Here is a 14,906-nt window from a genome sequence, read left to right as displayed (position 1 = left end):
AGTCAGTCAGAGAAAGACATGTATCATATGACCTCACTGATATGAGGAATTCTTCATCTCAGGAAACAAACTGAGGGTTGCTGGAGTGGTGGGGGGTGGAAGGGATGGGGGGGCTCGGTGATAGACATTGGGGAGGGTATGTGCTATGGTGAGCACTTTGAATTGTGCAAGACTGTTGAATCACAGATCTGTACCTCTGAAACAAATAATGCAATACATGTTAAAGAAAAAAAAAAAAAAGAAGATAGCAGGAGGGGAAGAATGAAGGGGGGGGAATCGGAGGGGGAGATGAACCACGAGAGACGATAGACTCTGAAAAACAAACTGAGGGTTCTAGAGGGGAGGGGGTTGGGGGGATGGGTTAAAAAAATAAAATAAAAATTAGAAAGTCAAAAAAAAAAAAAGAAGAAGAACCACATGGCCCGACATATAAGCCATGAATCACTAAAATTCTACACCTGAAACTATATTACACTGTATGTTATCTGGAATTTAAAAACTTGGTGGGGGGGGGGAGGCGCAGGGGAACCCACGCGGCCCCTTGTACAGCAATATGCATATAGTTAAACACTGCCGAACTATATATTTAAAAATTGTTAAAGGTGTTTTTAACCACGATACAAAATTAAATATTAAGAGAAGAACAACAGCAACAACAAAAGTGTGTCTTTCCAGAGAAGTTCTGTGTTTACTTCTTGCAGGGGCCCCAAGATATCATAGGATCACTTTAACTGTTATAAAATTTTTAGGCATAGGTTCCAGAAACACTCAGCTATAAATCTGAACGCCAAATCTATATAAGGCCAAATTCACAGTCACAAGCTTCCAGAGGTTACTTTTTCCCTCCTCTTCAGCCCTGGCTGAGACTGACAAGCTTCCTTTCTTTATCATTTCCCAATTTCAGTGCCAGGATTTTTTTCTGGTTCACCATTCTACTGAAAGTAGGGTTATATTCTCATGGGGCTACTCAGTTCCAACCCCTACTCACAGTCTAAAAGCCTGTCTTGTCTCTATATGTTCACTAAAATCCAAGTCCCCAAATCAGCAATATCACCTGCTCCCGACCCCCACCGGGGCAACTGCAGAACTGTTTCACATGTTTATTGCTATGGTTTTTAAGTTCCTCTTTGTTTCTGGCACTAGGAGATTTTTGTTACTTTCTCATGAGCTTTGATGTGCATTTCCAAGAATATTTGCTGTATTCTTAGTTGTTTCTTAAGAGGGGATTTTTCAGGTTTTTTGGTCCACAATGTTAGGAATAGAAGTTGCATTTGATCTTTAGATGATGGGCTAAAAGTCAAATCTATTTATCTTCGCTTAGAAAGGTTTTTTTTTTTTTTTAAAGATTTTATTTTATTTATTTATTTGACAGGGATGGGGGCGTAGAGAGAAGCAGCAGAAAGATTTTTCCCCTACTGAGATTGTTTTCCCATGCTTATTGTTGTGGGTTTTTTTCTTTAAACATTTAAACCATTTAACATTTAAACCATAGAGAATATGTTAACTTCAGGACAATCAAAACCTTACATAGTAGCAATAAAGCTATCCAAATGAAACAAAAGAGAGCTTTACTCCAAAGACATGACCTCTTACTAACAATAGAACCTCAAGTTTAAATCAACTTCAATTCAATCACAAGTCAGTGATCCAGAGAAGCCACCAGTGTTCTTTATCACCTTGATTTGCTGCTCAGTGCAACCCAATGGTCACATTCCAATAAAACCGCATTCAACTGCAACCCTACATAACCACCATCTGAAGACCACCCAACACCAGGCAGGCACAATTGTGCCATGAGACACCTACAGACTGTAATAGAGTTTTCCATTCTGTTTGCAGATAGAAGGAAAGAAAGTAGAATTATAGCAAAATGGACTCTTGTTTGTGAAAAAAACTGAACAGACCCTGAGAGAACTATCCAGAGTTCTAGATATAGGAAGTAATAAAGGAAGAAAATCCTCACACTCGACAGTGTAGGAGACCTGTCTGTCTGGGGGGCCACCTGTGCCATTGGGACCGAGATAGGGCTGGCTCTGCAGTTAAGAGAAAGCTTGGACTGAATAGCCTTCTCCTCCACCCAACCTTAGTGATGGTCCCAGAAGCTCCTTTCAGAGGCCACTGAGCTCTCTGCCAGCCTTGACCTGGGATCCCCTGGAGAATGGCTGTCCGTGTGTAGCTGGGCAGAGCCAGTAGGGCCCTGTCTCTCAGAGTCAGGAGACAGTAGTCGCATGCCCAGCTCTGCCACCACTATGTCACCTCTTGAGCCTCAGTTTCCCATCTTTAGAATGAAGAGGTAGGACCTGATTTGATCTCAAGGAAAAAAAAATCAAAATCAGAACCCAGACATTCTGACTTCCAGGAGGAGCAGTCTTTTTAATAACAGCAACAGTGATAATAACCACAGACCACAGCTATCATTTATTTTGAGTGCTTACTCTTTATCAAACTCTAAGCCAAGCACATTATACACATTACCTTATTCAATTCTCATTAGCTTCCTATGAGCTTGATATTGTCATACTAATTTTACATTTATTAAATTAAACAAATACTTATTGTGCCAATGACTGCGACTAAGTAATTTGCTTGAGGTCACATAGTTAGTAAGAGCTGAGTCAGAATTCAAATCTGGCTCTGCCTGATTGACTCAACTACCCCCAACTATCCATCCATCCATCCATCCATCCATCCATCCATCCATCCATCCAACACTCTCTGTCCATCCATCCTTCCCCTGAGAGAACTGCCTCTTATTGCATACACTCTCCTCCTCCATTACTAACTGCCATATCTCACGTCCCTGCACATTTCAAGTTCACCCTCAACTCACCTTTGCTTTCTAGCCTCTGGGCATCTTTATCCGCAACTTCTCACTCCCAGCTATATCTCTCAGCTCCTTAAAACCTGATCCTGGCACTTCCTGTTCCAAGATGTCTTCCACAGTGACTCCCACCTTCAGAAGATCCTTTTGTGCTCTGAATGCCCCTCCCTATCCACGAAGGCTGCGCCTCCCGGCCGAGAGCCCATCACACCAGGACGCCCATTTGAGAGTCGGCTGCTGGCAGCCCTTACCAGGTTTCCAACCTGCAGCATCTCCTCGAATTCAGTTGTCATGTTGTAGTGCTCCAGTGCCATGAAGAGTGTGTTAAGCACGATGCACATGGTGATGGTGAGGTCGGCGAATGGGTCCATGACCATGAACTTCACTCTCTGCTTGATGGATATCCACAGCGGGCAGCACTCCCAGATCAGGTAGCGCTGGGCAAAGCGGTTCCAGCATGGCGGACATTTGCGGTGAGACTCTTCCAACTCTGGAGGTGGGGGCAGCCAGTGAGCGGGTTTGTGTTTTTGTGGACTGACTCACATATAATTTGGTATTCCAGAAAAGACGTCTGACTTAGCTGGGGAGAGGGCAGGGCTGCTACGTGGTGGGGGGACAGTGAGAGGGACAGGGAAGGTTAAGGGAAGGTGTGGCTTATGTCCCAGCCCCTTGCTCTGGAAATCGGATAGGAGAGGGCCACGGGGGCAGGGGGTCAGGGTGGATGTGGGGTCAGCTGGGACAAGACAGATGATGACAGGTACGGGCTGTCTGCAGACAACAGGCTCACGCAGACGTGGGGACCCCCGGGGGGGGGAGGCCGAGCTGAAAAGGACAACATCTGAGACAGGCGAGGCCGGATCTAAGGACACCCGGAACAAGAAGAACAGACGTGGGCAGCCGGGACATGTTAGGACAGATGGCGGGTGCCTGCAACAGGCCAGAAAGATGTGAACACATATGGGACGGGGGGGGACAAGATGGGTGGGGGGTGGTGCCAAGCCCAGACGACAACGGCTGGGGGTTGCCCAGGGTGGGACTGGCTGGGACAGATGTGGGAGGCTTGGAACAGCCTGTGGTGGGCATGGAATGGCTGGGGATGGGCTGGGGTTGGCATGCCTGGGCCAGGATGGACCCAGGAAGGCATGAGGATGCTTGGGAGAAGACAGGATGAGACTGGGAAGCGCCCGGGACAGGCCAGGACAGCTGCGGGAACGTTTGGAAGAAACACAGACATGGCTCTGGAGGATGCACAGGCACCACAGACTGGAAAGTCTGGGCCCACTGTGGGGAGGTCCAAGGCAAGCCCAGCAGCTAGGGGATGCTTGGCTCAGGTCCGGCTACAGTGGGAGGGGGCCCAGGGCAAGAGTGGGAGCGTTTGGATGACACCAGGGGTAGCTGACCTTCCAGGGCGCTGGTGAGCACACTGACGGCACTGAGGGCCCGCTGCCGCTCTCCTGGCTCCTCGAAGCCATCCATACATGGAGCCTGGGCGTTCAGGATCTGGGGCCTGCCCGGCTCCTCCGACGGTGTGGTCTGGGGGCAACCAGGACATAGGCATCAGCCCGGGCACGGGGGTCCTGCTGAACCTGGGGCGGCTGCTGGGCCTGGGACAGCGGTCCCACACTTGGGTTGGGGGTGGGCACGGGGAGACAGGATGGGGGTCTTGATGGGACACAGATGCTGGGTTTCTCTGCTCCCAACTCCCTCCCTGTTACTAACATCCCCCACCCCTCTTGCCAATCATGAGCTCCATTCTCCTTTGTTCACCGTCTCTCGTCAGTGGTAATTCTTGAGTGTGAACAGGAAACTACATGTACCAAGTTCTATTAACCAGATGCTGTCATTATACATTAGTACATGCAAAAACAATCTGAGAGTCTTAATTGACCACAAGCTCCCTAGGGTCAAGAGCATAAAGAAACATAAAGGAAAAAAATCTACCCTGCTCTAAGGTGACGTTAATAGAAGCATGAAGCACAATGCTTAGACATAGTGGTGGGAGCCTCTGTGGAGGCAGTTTGGCTCTATCTACCAAGAAAATTTTAAATTCGCTCTGTAATTCTTCATCTAGCAATCTAACTTCATAAATAATTATACACGTGCACCAAAAATATATATGCAACGATGCTCATCGCAGCATTGTTCCTAATACCATAAAAACAAAACCAATCAATAGAAAGAATATTAAAATCAATTATGGATACAGCCCGACTCTGGACCCTGATACAGACAGTAAAGAGAAGGAGGCAGTTCCACGTGCGTTCCCATGGGAGCACCTCCAAGACAAACAGTTTGATGAAAAAACACGAAAAAGATCCAAAAGATCCACACGGAATCGTTAAGGTGAGTATATCTGGGGAATTGGATTGTGGGGGGAGGCGAGGCGGAGGGCGAAGTCTTCTTGCACTTATATGCTTCAGCCCTGCGGGATTCACTGTCAATGTGCTGGCACCATTTTTGTAAGCAAAAGAGCCAGATCTGCAGATGGAGATGTGGTGTGTCTGATCGAGGGAGGTGGCGGCAGGAACTCTCTAGGCTTGCTCAGAGCCCCTCCTCCCAGCACAGGGTGGGGGTGGGGGGCGGGGGTGGGGACAAGAAGCTTTCACATCAGCATGGCCCTATGTGACCACAGTGCAAGAGCCTGAGCCAGGGCTGTGGAAGGCATGGGGCTGTTCAGCGTGCAAGCGTAAGGCCCTATAATCTCTGCAGGTCAGAAGGAAGAGGGGCCTGGGCTACCCAGGGCGGCAGAGTCAGGGCCTGGGGTGGTCACCAAACCGATCTGAGCTCAAGTAAAAGTCAACCTTTGCAATTGGTGGGACTGCCCTGAGATGTTGCCTGGGGAGGGAGTGAGCTCCCAGTCATGGAAGTATTCAAGCAGAGGCGCCTGAGAGGGCTGAGGGGGCTGCTGTTAACAGTGGTACCTGAGTCTGAGGCACCCACAAGCCCGGCCGGCTTAACTCACAGACGTGTCTTAAATTCTGCTGGTTTCTCTCCTCCTCCTCCTTGACTGTGATAGTCTGAGTTATCATTTAGCAAATATTTACTCATTGCTCTCTCACCGTGGGGGAAGCACACTTCCCTGTCCCACTAATGACACACTGGCTTTGGCCAACGGAATGTGAGTGGACGTGGTGTGAACAACAGCGCCTTCAGTGTTCTTATGCCCACTGCCTTGCTCTTGGGCTCCAGTAATCTTCTACGAAAACAGTTTCCCCAGGTAGCTGCCAAACGTTCAGCCTGAGCCTCAGCACAGAGACATCCGGAGCAGCCCTGAACCCGACCCACAGTGTGGAGCCAAGCCAACGTGCAGCCTGAAACAGAGCTGCCCAGCCAAGCCCGACCTAGACCAGCCAGACGGTGGTCATCCTGCAGATAAGTCAGCATGAGCAAAAAGGCTTATTGTTGGCGGGGGTAGTTTGCTACACAGCATTATGTAGTAATGGCTGGCCCATAGCCCACCCTAGCGCATGCTATCGTCTCTTCCCTCTTTATACAGCAGAAAGGGATTCCCTTAAAAAGTAAACCAGGTCATGATAATCCTCTCCTCCCCTCCCCCCATGCTTTCCAACTTTTTCAGAGTAAATCCAAACTCTTTTATTGCCTACGAGGCACGGTATAGTCCAAATCCTAACTCATCAAATGCACTTTGTACCCCTCCTTGCTGTTTCCAGCGCACCGGACCCCGCCTGGCCCTCTCATGCCTCAAACATGTCAAGCCTCCTCTGCTTCAGGGCCTCTGTCCTCACTGTTCCCTCTGCCTACAACACTATTCTTCCGGATCTTTGTAGCTGGCTCCCTAAAATCATTAGGTCAATTTTAATGTCGCCTCCTCAAGAAGGACTTCCCGCGTCTTCTAAGAGCCATCCCAACCCTCCCCCTAGCAACTCTCTGTCCCATGACCCGTGTTGCCAACCTGAAAACATTGACCAGTTTGCCATCTGTCTTCCTGACTACAAAGTAAACTCCCCGAGGTCAGAGCTCTTGTCTGCTCTGTTCACCACTATATCCCCGGAGCCTCCAACTCAACGCAGCAGGCTGGCGCTGGACAAATATTGGTTGCGTGGATAATTGCTCGGGAATCAGAAGGCTTGGGTTAAGTTCTAGCCCTGCCTCAAACTTGCTGAATGACCAGGGGAAAGGAGGATGCAAGTCTAACATGCGGAGGGAGAAGAAGAATGGCTGTTCCCCACCCCCAACTGGCCTTCTGGGCCAGGGACCCTCCTATCGACAGAGGACAAAGGAAAGCTTCACCCTCCACCCCCTTGACTGGGATAAATTAAACATGAGCTGTCTCTTGGGCTGGCCCGTCTTCCCCTCACCTGTCTTGGTGGATCACCCACGATGTGCCCCGTACCGTGCTCTGCCTTCAGATTTAGAACTGGGCAGACAGGCCTTACTGGGGACCCAGTGGAGGCAGAGAAGGCATTCCCAGGGGCCTACAGCCCGCTAATCTCTTTAACTTTACAATGTCTCCATCTTGGTCCGCTAATTCCTTTAACTTTGCAAATAAGCCCCTTGGCCTGCTAATCCCTTTGAGGTTACAAATGGGCCCCACAGAAGTGAGAAAGGGTGAAGTCAGAGTTCCCGGTAATGAAGTGTTTGAACTTGGATTCCTCTTGACATGTGGAGCATAATGAGATGATTTTCTCCCTAATGAGATTAGGAAATTCTATTAGTGTTCTGGGCTGCTGACCTGATTCCACAAGGCTGAGACTCCAGGGCTGGACCTGCAGGGGGGCCTAGACCCCCGGGGTTCAGTGTTCCTGAAAGGCCAGACATCCCACCCTCCAGGTGACGGCCAATGTCCTTCCAGGCCCGCCAGGAAGCTGTGGTCTGCCCCCAGTGCGCTCCCAGGACCCTCTCTCTGACTCCCTGCTCCAGGGGAGTGTGACTGCCCCAGGCACACTGCAGTCCGCTCCAGGAGTCTTTACTCCTTCCTCCTCAATAATAAAGGTAACGGATAATAGTAGTAGTTACTCGAACAGGAGGCAAGTACCAGTCTAATCACTAGACAGGTCTTAACCCTGTTCAGTCCTCACCACATATTGCTGACGTGGATATTAATTTTATTTCCACTTAACCGATGACGAAATTGAGGCACAGAGTGATTCGTTAACCTGCGCCAAGTCCCACAGCCAGAGCCAGAGTCTGAGCTGGAGCAAAACAGGCCGTTTGGCTCTGAGCCCTCTCTCTTCAGCCCCACCTCCATCTTCCTGATCAAGGCTCCCTGTTTTGTCCTAGCTTCCTCGCGAAGTCTCTCCTCCTCCGTCTCTTGCAGGCCTTGGGTATAAGCCACACATGTGCCCTTTTCCCGGGTGGGCTGCCCTGGGCACTCACTGTGTTGGGCGCAGGGGTCGGCAAGGACACTCCAGGGCTGACTGGGCAGCCATCAGTCCGTCACGGGCTTGGCTGACTGAGTGATCAGAGCTCTGGCTGGCCTTTCACCCTCTGCCCTGTCCCTCAGCTACCTTTTTGACGGTAACTGCAACTCCTTTTGCCTTTGCTCCCCAGCCACTCTGGCCTCATGGCATTTCCTTCAATAGGCTGGGCATGCTCCTGCCTCAGGGACTTTGCACTGGCTGCTCTCGAGGCCTGGAACAGGCTTCCCTCAGATGATACAATGATGCTATGTTATTATAACAGTATGGCAGCATCAACATACTCATGATGTCCTGGTTACTGTACCCATATGAGATCACTCATCCTCACAGCAATCTGAGATGGGTGTTTTTAATTCATTTTACAGATGACAGACACACAAAGAAAGTAACTTGCCCATGGCCAGCCAGCTGGTAAGCCATGAGCTGGAATTCAAACCCAGTTTGTGTCTAGAATCTGGGTGCTATATCACCCTCCCCCACCCCGAGTTTCAGAAAGCAGCCTGGCTCCCACCCCTGCCTCCTTTAGGTCTTTGTTTAAATGCCTCCTAATGGGTAAGGGTTCCTGCTCCCCCATGCTTACTCTTGCCCTTCCATAGCACTTATTACTTGGGCTAATGCTTACCAGTTTATAAAGTACTGAAATATTTAGGCTTGGTGAATAATTGTTGCCCAGAACCCCGTAAGTAACCCCTGGCCACTCTGGCCCCTTTCCCAGAACCCCTTGCATTGCCCAGGATCCAGCAACTCCACGGGTTAACACTTGGCAAACACAGGGCCTTCAGGACACCGGTTCTGTGCCACCATGGCATCTCGGTGCCCAGGCCTTACCAGTTGCTAAATATTTAACTCTTATTCTTCTTTGTCAACATTATATACCATGTATACCTTTATACCTATTTTTCCTCTTTCTTTGATGTTTGTCCGTCTGCCCCCATTATCATGGAAGCTCTATGAGGGCAGAGGTTCTTTTTTTTTTTTTTTTTTTTGCTATTCACCCCCAGAGCCCAGTATACAATAGGTGCTCAGTAAATACTAGTGAGTATTTTGGACCTGGCACTGCTGACCCGTTTGGGAGACCAGATCTGCCTTGGGGCTGCATCACGGGGCTGGCTCACCGTGTCTGGGGGGCGATCCAGGATCACAGGGCGGAGGAGGTGGCTCCCTGGGGAGGTGGCCTCAGGGTCGCCCGCCCCCAGCAAGGAGACCACCCCGTTGCAGTCCACGGTGCTGTTTCTTTTACCGTTGAGGGTGTGGCGGGGAGCCGAGGTCCCTGGACTGAGCTGTCCCTGGGCACTGGGCCGGCGCAGAGGCCAGGGCACCAGCAGTGACGTGCGGTGGCTCTCGCTGTCCCCCGCTGTACTGTTTTCGTCATCTGCAAAATCTGTCTCTGAGCCCAGGTCCCGCCTGCGAAAGGTGAAAATGCTCCCGCGGCTGGAGCGGGGCTTCATGGAGGTCCGGCTGAGGCCGTGCGTGCTGCTCAGACGATTCTGGGGGCACAGGGAGAAGGCCCATGACCAAGCCAGCTCTTCACATGCTCCCAGCCTATCCCTTGTGGTGTTCTCTGAGACTGAGAAGTTCTCTCACAGCAATGAAAGTTTTTTTTTTTTTTTTGTAAGCAGGCTCCATGCCCAGCAGGGCTTGAACTCAAGACCCTGAGCTCTAGACCTGAGCCGAGATCAAAAGTCAGATACTTAACCAACCAAGCCACCCAGGTGCCCCAAGCATTGAGGGCTTTTGCTGGCCACTTGGGAACTGGGTGGGGGCTGAGCTAGGGTGTGTTCAGAGGATGGGGTACAGTCAATCCTGCATCATCTGGGATCTCTGCTCACTTAAAGCTTGTGTCTCCGGGGTTTGGAGATTCAAAATGACCTGGGCCTAAAGATGTGGCTATGGCTGGGCAGGGGGAGAAGGAGGCAGGAAAGCTCCTGGTGGAGCAAACAAGCCTGGCCTGAGCAGGACCTGGGGCCATCAGCCATGCACCTGACTCACATGAGCATGTCCTTGGGCATCTACCAATCCACACCACAGGGTGCCCCCGGTCCCAGCCCCAGTCTCAATGCTGAGGACTTAGCTGCGGTTGGGGACATCACAACACCCAAACCTAGCTTGTCTCTCTGCCCCGACTTCCTCCACTCCAAGAATGGTCATGGGAAACAGGAAGGGCTAGGAGGGGGCTTAAGGATACTACTCTCTTGGGCTGTGACTGCACCAGGGGCCCAACATGGGGCCCAACATGATGGGCTTTTGATGCCAGACCCACCCAGAAAGGGCCAGAGCCACAGCTGGGGATTACCATTGCTCTGGGACCATCCTCTGAGTCGGACTTGGGGAACCTGTCATCTCCACACTCCTCTGTCCCCAAAGACATTCGTTTTCTCCTCTTGCTTCTTCTCTCATGGGTGGTTACTGGGGCCAAAGGGGACATCTCCAAGGAGCTGCGGGACACTGTGTCCACACCCCTGATGGTGAGGGCCTGGAAAAGGTGGAAGAGAGATGTTTTGGTCATGGAGACTTTGTGCAGCCTCAGGCTAAGGCAGGCCAGGCAGCTCTCAGTATCTCACTTTCCCCATCAGGAAGCAGACTTGCACACTTAACCCCAGACAAGGGCATCATGGAGACATGAGCTCCAACAGACTCAGGATGTTTTGAGAAAAATCGAAGTCCAGGGAAGAGGAAAGAAGTGGCTCATGTGTGAGGGACAGTTGCGGGGGGAAGGGGGTGTTGATGAGCAGAGGAAGTGACAGAATTAGAAGGCAGGAGATCTTCTAGAAGGTTCAGCTGGCCAAAACTGGTGCTGGGGGAGGTGGCATGGGGCAGCAAGAAGAAAGCGGATGTCTGACAGCTGGCTCTGTAGTTAGCCTGCAGTACCGTGTGGGGAGCTATGGGTAACCAGCGAAGTACTGCCATGCTTATTTTCTGAGCTGGCTCAGGCCTGCAACCTTGGACCTTCCTTACCAAGCTACCAGAAAGCATCCCTTGAGTAGGATAAACTCAGTCCATGGACATGTGGTTCTCTTTTATCCAGCATGCACTAGGCTCCTTTACTTTAGCAGGAGCCACCACCTCTACCCAGTGGGCACCATTTTTAGTCAGCCGGCACCATTTTCTCTCAGATGACACCATGGTCATAGGGTACACTTTCCTCAGCAGGCACCACACTCACAGCGCCCACCTGTACCCCATGGGCACAACTTTTACCCAGCAGGCACCTCATGAACAGGCACTGTCTTTACCCAGGTACCAAAGTTTTACCTAGCAGACACCACATTCACATGAAATACCTTCACCCAGCAGATGCCAGCTTCACCCGGCAGGAACTGCCTTTCATCGAGCAGATGCCACACTTAAAGGCACCAGCTTTACCCAGCATGCATCACACTTGCAGACACCAGCTTTACCCAGCACGCACCACGCTTACAGGTACCAGCTTTACGCAGCATGCATCACAGTCACAGACACCAGCTTTACCCAGCACGCACCACGCTTACAGGTACCAGCTTTACCCAGCATGCACCACAGTCACAGACACCAGCTTTACCCAGCATGCACCATGCTACAAGTACCAGCTTTATTCTGTAGGCGCCATGCTAACAGGCACCAGCTTTACCCAGCATGCACCACAGTCACAGACACCAGCTTTACCCAGCATGCATCACAGTCGCAGACACCAGCTTTACCCAGCACACACCATGCTTACAGGTACCAGCTTCATTCTGTAGGCACCATGCTCACAGGCACCAGCTTTACCCAGCATGCATCACAGTCGCAGACACCAGCTTTACCCAGCACACACCACGCTTACAGGTACCAGCTTTATGCAGCATGCATCACAGTCGCAGACACCAACTTTACCCAGCATGCACCATGCTGACAGGTACCAGCTTTATTTGGCAGGTGCCATGCTCACAGGCACCAGCTCTACCCAGCATGCACCATGCTTACAGGTACCAGCTTTATTCGGCAGGCGCGATGCTCACAGGCACCAGCTCTACCCAGCATGCATCACACTTGCAGACACCAGCTTTACCCAGCATGCATCACAGTCACAGACACCAGGTTTACCCAGCATGCACCACACTTACAAGTACCAGCTTTATTCAGCAGGTTCCATGCCCACAGGCACCAGCTTTGCCCAGCAAGCAGCAGTGTTATAGGCACCAGCTTTACCCAGTAGGACCTGCCTTTTATCCAGCAGATGCCACATTTACAGATATCAGCTTTACCCAGCAGGCACCAGTTTTACCCAGCATGTACCAGGTTTATAGGCACCAGGTTTACAGGCACCCACAGAGAGGAGAAGGCTTGGTTTGGAGGCTCCTTGGCTGCACTGCTCACCCACCTCATGCTCTTTCTTGAGCATCTCCATGGCCTCCTGGAAGCGCTTTTCCTTCTCTTCGGTCTCAGCGATGGTGGCTTGGTTTTGCTCCTCGTAGGCCATGGCAACCACAGCCAGGATCAGGTTCACCAGGTAGAAGGAGCCCAGGAAGATGACAAGCATGAAGAAGATCATGTAGATCTTCCCTGCAGACCTCAGGGTCTGGGGGAGTAAGGCAATAGAGGTTATCTTCACTGGGGTCCCTTCTAGGTCATGGCCATGGAATTTCAAGTTGTCCAGTCTGGCTGTGCCAAGGATTCAAATGGCCACAGCCTGGGGAGGGAGTAGAGCATATCCTATCTACAGAGGTAAGTGTTCTAACCTATAGAGAAGAATGACCTACACGCAGGGCATGGTGTCCCACCCATAGAGGGAGGCAGAATGTTCCAATCAACAGAGGAAATGTTGCATACATAGAGGGGACTATTCCATCAAATAGGGTGAAGTGTTGCACTCACAGAGCACAGAGTATCCCATATAGAGGGATGGGTACTTGTTTACCAGCAAAAAAGAAAGTTTCTTTGCTTGCTGTGTCTCATCCCTCAGATGCAAGGGTCCCTGTCCTTTATTCCTTGAGCCTCAGCTCTTGCCAGCAGAGAAGCTGCTGGGGCCACTTCTGGCTAATTCACCTGTGCATCCTGGTCCTTGATGCGGGTCCCTAGCCTGTTCCTGGTGTTCCTCCTCTGCCTGGGCACCCATGTACCTGCTGGTAGAGGCGCTCCCAGCAGTCCTGCGTCATTAGGCGGAAGAGCGCAAGGAAGGCCCAGGCGAAGGAGTCGAAGCTGGTGTAGCCGTGATCAGGGTTGTCCCCTGCCTTTAGGCACCGGTAACCCTCGGGACATGTCCTGCAGTCAGACACACAGACTCTGTCCCATGCTGTGAGCCCCTCCCCCCAACCCGAGAGGCTCCCTGGGCCTGACTCATCTCCCTGGGCAGCCCAGCTATGCCCCACGGCTTCATGAGGCTGAGTTTCACCAACTTAGGGCCACGCTGCTGGTCCTGCTGCCATGACTTTTCATGCCGTGCCGCCCGCCTGGGACATGGTCTTCGCCTTTTCTCTACCCACCTGTATTCAGCTAGGCCTAAGTCCAGCTCCCTTCTGCCCACATGATACCCATCCCCACTGATATGTGAGTTGCCTCTGCCCTCACAGAGGAAGTGCCAAGGGCCTGGCTCACAGTCTTTTCCTCTGGCTGCCTACCCCACAGGGAGATGGGCACAGAGCTGACAGGCAGTGGAGGGAGGGCAGCGAGGCTTGGTTGAACAGCATGGAGCTGAAGAGCAGGGAGCCCAGGGCAAATGCCAGGCCGTGGGGCTGAGGGACGATGCTGGGTGGACGGGCTGGGGTCTGGCCACGTCTGGAGAACGTGCCCATTTGCATGACTGTGCACACAGGCAGACTGAGGCAGACTGATGGTTCCCAGAGCTGGATGGAACAGCCTCTCCCCCAAAGATGGACCACTGGGCTGGATTCATGAGTGTGAGAGACAGAAGGTGGGGGGCAGGGGACTCGGCAAGTGGGAGGACGCAGCCTCTGTGCCTTGCTCATGTCCTAAGACCCTCCAATCTCTTTAGTGACAAGAAGGGCTGGAACCTCATACCGAGAGATGTGGGACTGTAGCCCCACAGAGCCCCTCCCTCACCAGGTGAGCCTGCCCTGCCCCTAACAACTGTGGCACGGTCACACTGATCCAGACCCTTTACGCACAGGCCCCGGGGCCCTGGGAGCCGCATGTGGTTATGGGGCATCTCTGGGCACCACACTCGGGCTGCAGGTGCAGGCTCTGCTTGCCCTGGAGGAGAGTCTAGGCTGCTGGGGGAAGCCATACTCACTCCTGACCCAGTGGACAGATGGGTAGGGAGGAAGTGAAGACTGGAGGGGGAGGGGGCAGCCCTGGGGGGCTTCTGCAAAGGAACGGAGCCAGGGTTGGGCTGGCAGGAGGCCCTGTGCGCTCTGTTCGCCCTCCCTGCAGATCTGAGCCCTCATTCCTTCACCACGTCAGAGCTGTCTCCGCTGTGGTGGGGGTGGAGTGGACAAGATGCCAGGGGCCTAGCAGGGAACAGAGGCAGGGGAAGGCTTGGGGTCAAGGGCATAAACTGAAAGCACAGTCAGTTGAGAAAGCACCGGGTGGTGGCCCTCCCCTGCCGCCCTCGCCTCACCTCACCTCACCCCTGCTGGGTGAGGTGGCCCTGGGGGGGCGGGTGCCACATACCCGGCATCAGAGCTGTTCCCACACAGTAACACATCGGAGGTGCCGTTCTTCAGCAAGTAATTTCCTGAAAGAGGAAAAACCGACCGTGAAGGGCATGTGTGTGGCCCAGACTCCCG

At 52.1% G+C, this 14,906-nt stretch overlaps 1 protein-coding gene across 7 annotated transcripts in view; it reads right to left on the bottom strand.

Annotated features, from left to right (window-relative positions):
• SCN5A (sodium voltage-gated channel alpha subunit 5) overlaps positions 1 to 14,906 on the bottom strand; it is a 97,300-nt gene that overhangs the window by 43,243 nt on the left and 39,151 nt on the right. For 5 of the 7 annotated variants that reach the window (XM_073901874.1, XM_073901877.1, XM_073901891.1 and 2 more), the window contains exons 8-14: positions 14,791 to 14,854; positions 13,281 to 13,422; positions 12,542 to 12,739; positions 10,496 to 10,675; positions 9,318 to 9,689; positions 4,222 to 4,354; positions 3,073 to 3,311 (exon numbers count right to left, since the gene is read on the bottom strand). In XM_073901874.1, the coding sequence (XP_073757975.1) occupies positions 3,073 to 3,311; positions 4,222 to 4,354; positions 9,318 to 9,689; positions 10,496 to 10,675; positions 12,542 to 12,739; positions 13,281 to 13,422; positions 14,791 to 14,854 (1,328 nt within the window). The remainder of the gene's footprint in view (positions 1 to 3,072; positions 3,312 to 4,221; positions 4,355 to 9,317; positions 9,690 to 10,495; positions 10,676 to 12,541; positions 12,740 to 13,280; positions 13,423 to 14,790; positions 14,855 to 14,906) is intronic. The other 2 variants (XM_073901893.1, XM_073901897.1) reach the window with 2 other exon arrangements.

The sequence above is a fragment of the Callorhinus ursinus genome, unplaced genomic scaffold, assembly GCF_003265705.2.
Source record: "Callorhinus ursinus isolate GAN/ISIS: 27379988/994484 unplaced genomic scaffold, GSC_fseal_2.0 scaffold1, whole genome shotgun sequence".
Taxonomy (NCBI): domain Eukaryota; kingdom Metazoa; phylum Chordata; class Mammalia; order Carnivora; family Otariidae; genus Callorhinus; species Callorhinus ursinus.
The sequence above is the reverse complement of the archived record's forward strand: the minus strand, read 5'-3'. Positions and strand labels throughout refer to the sequence as shown.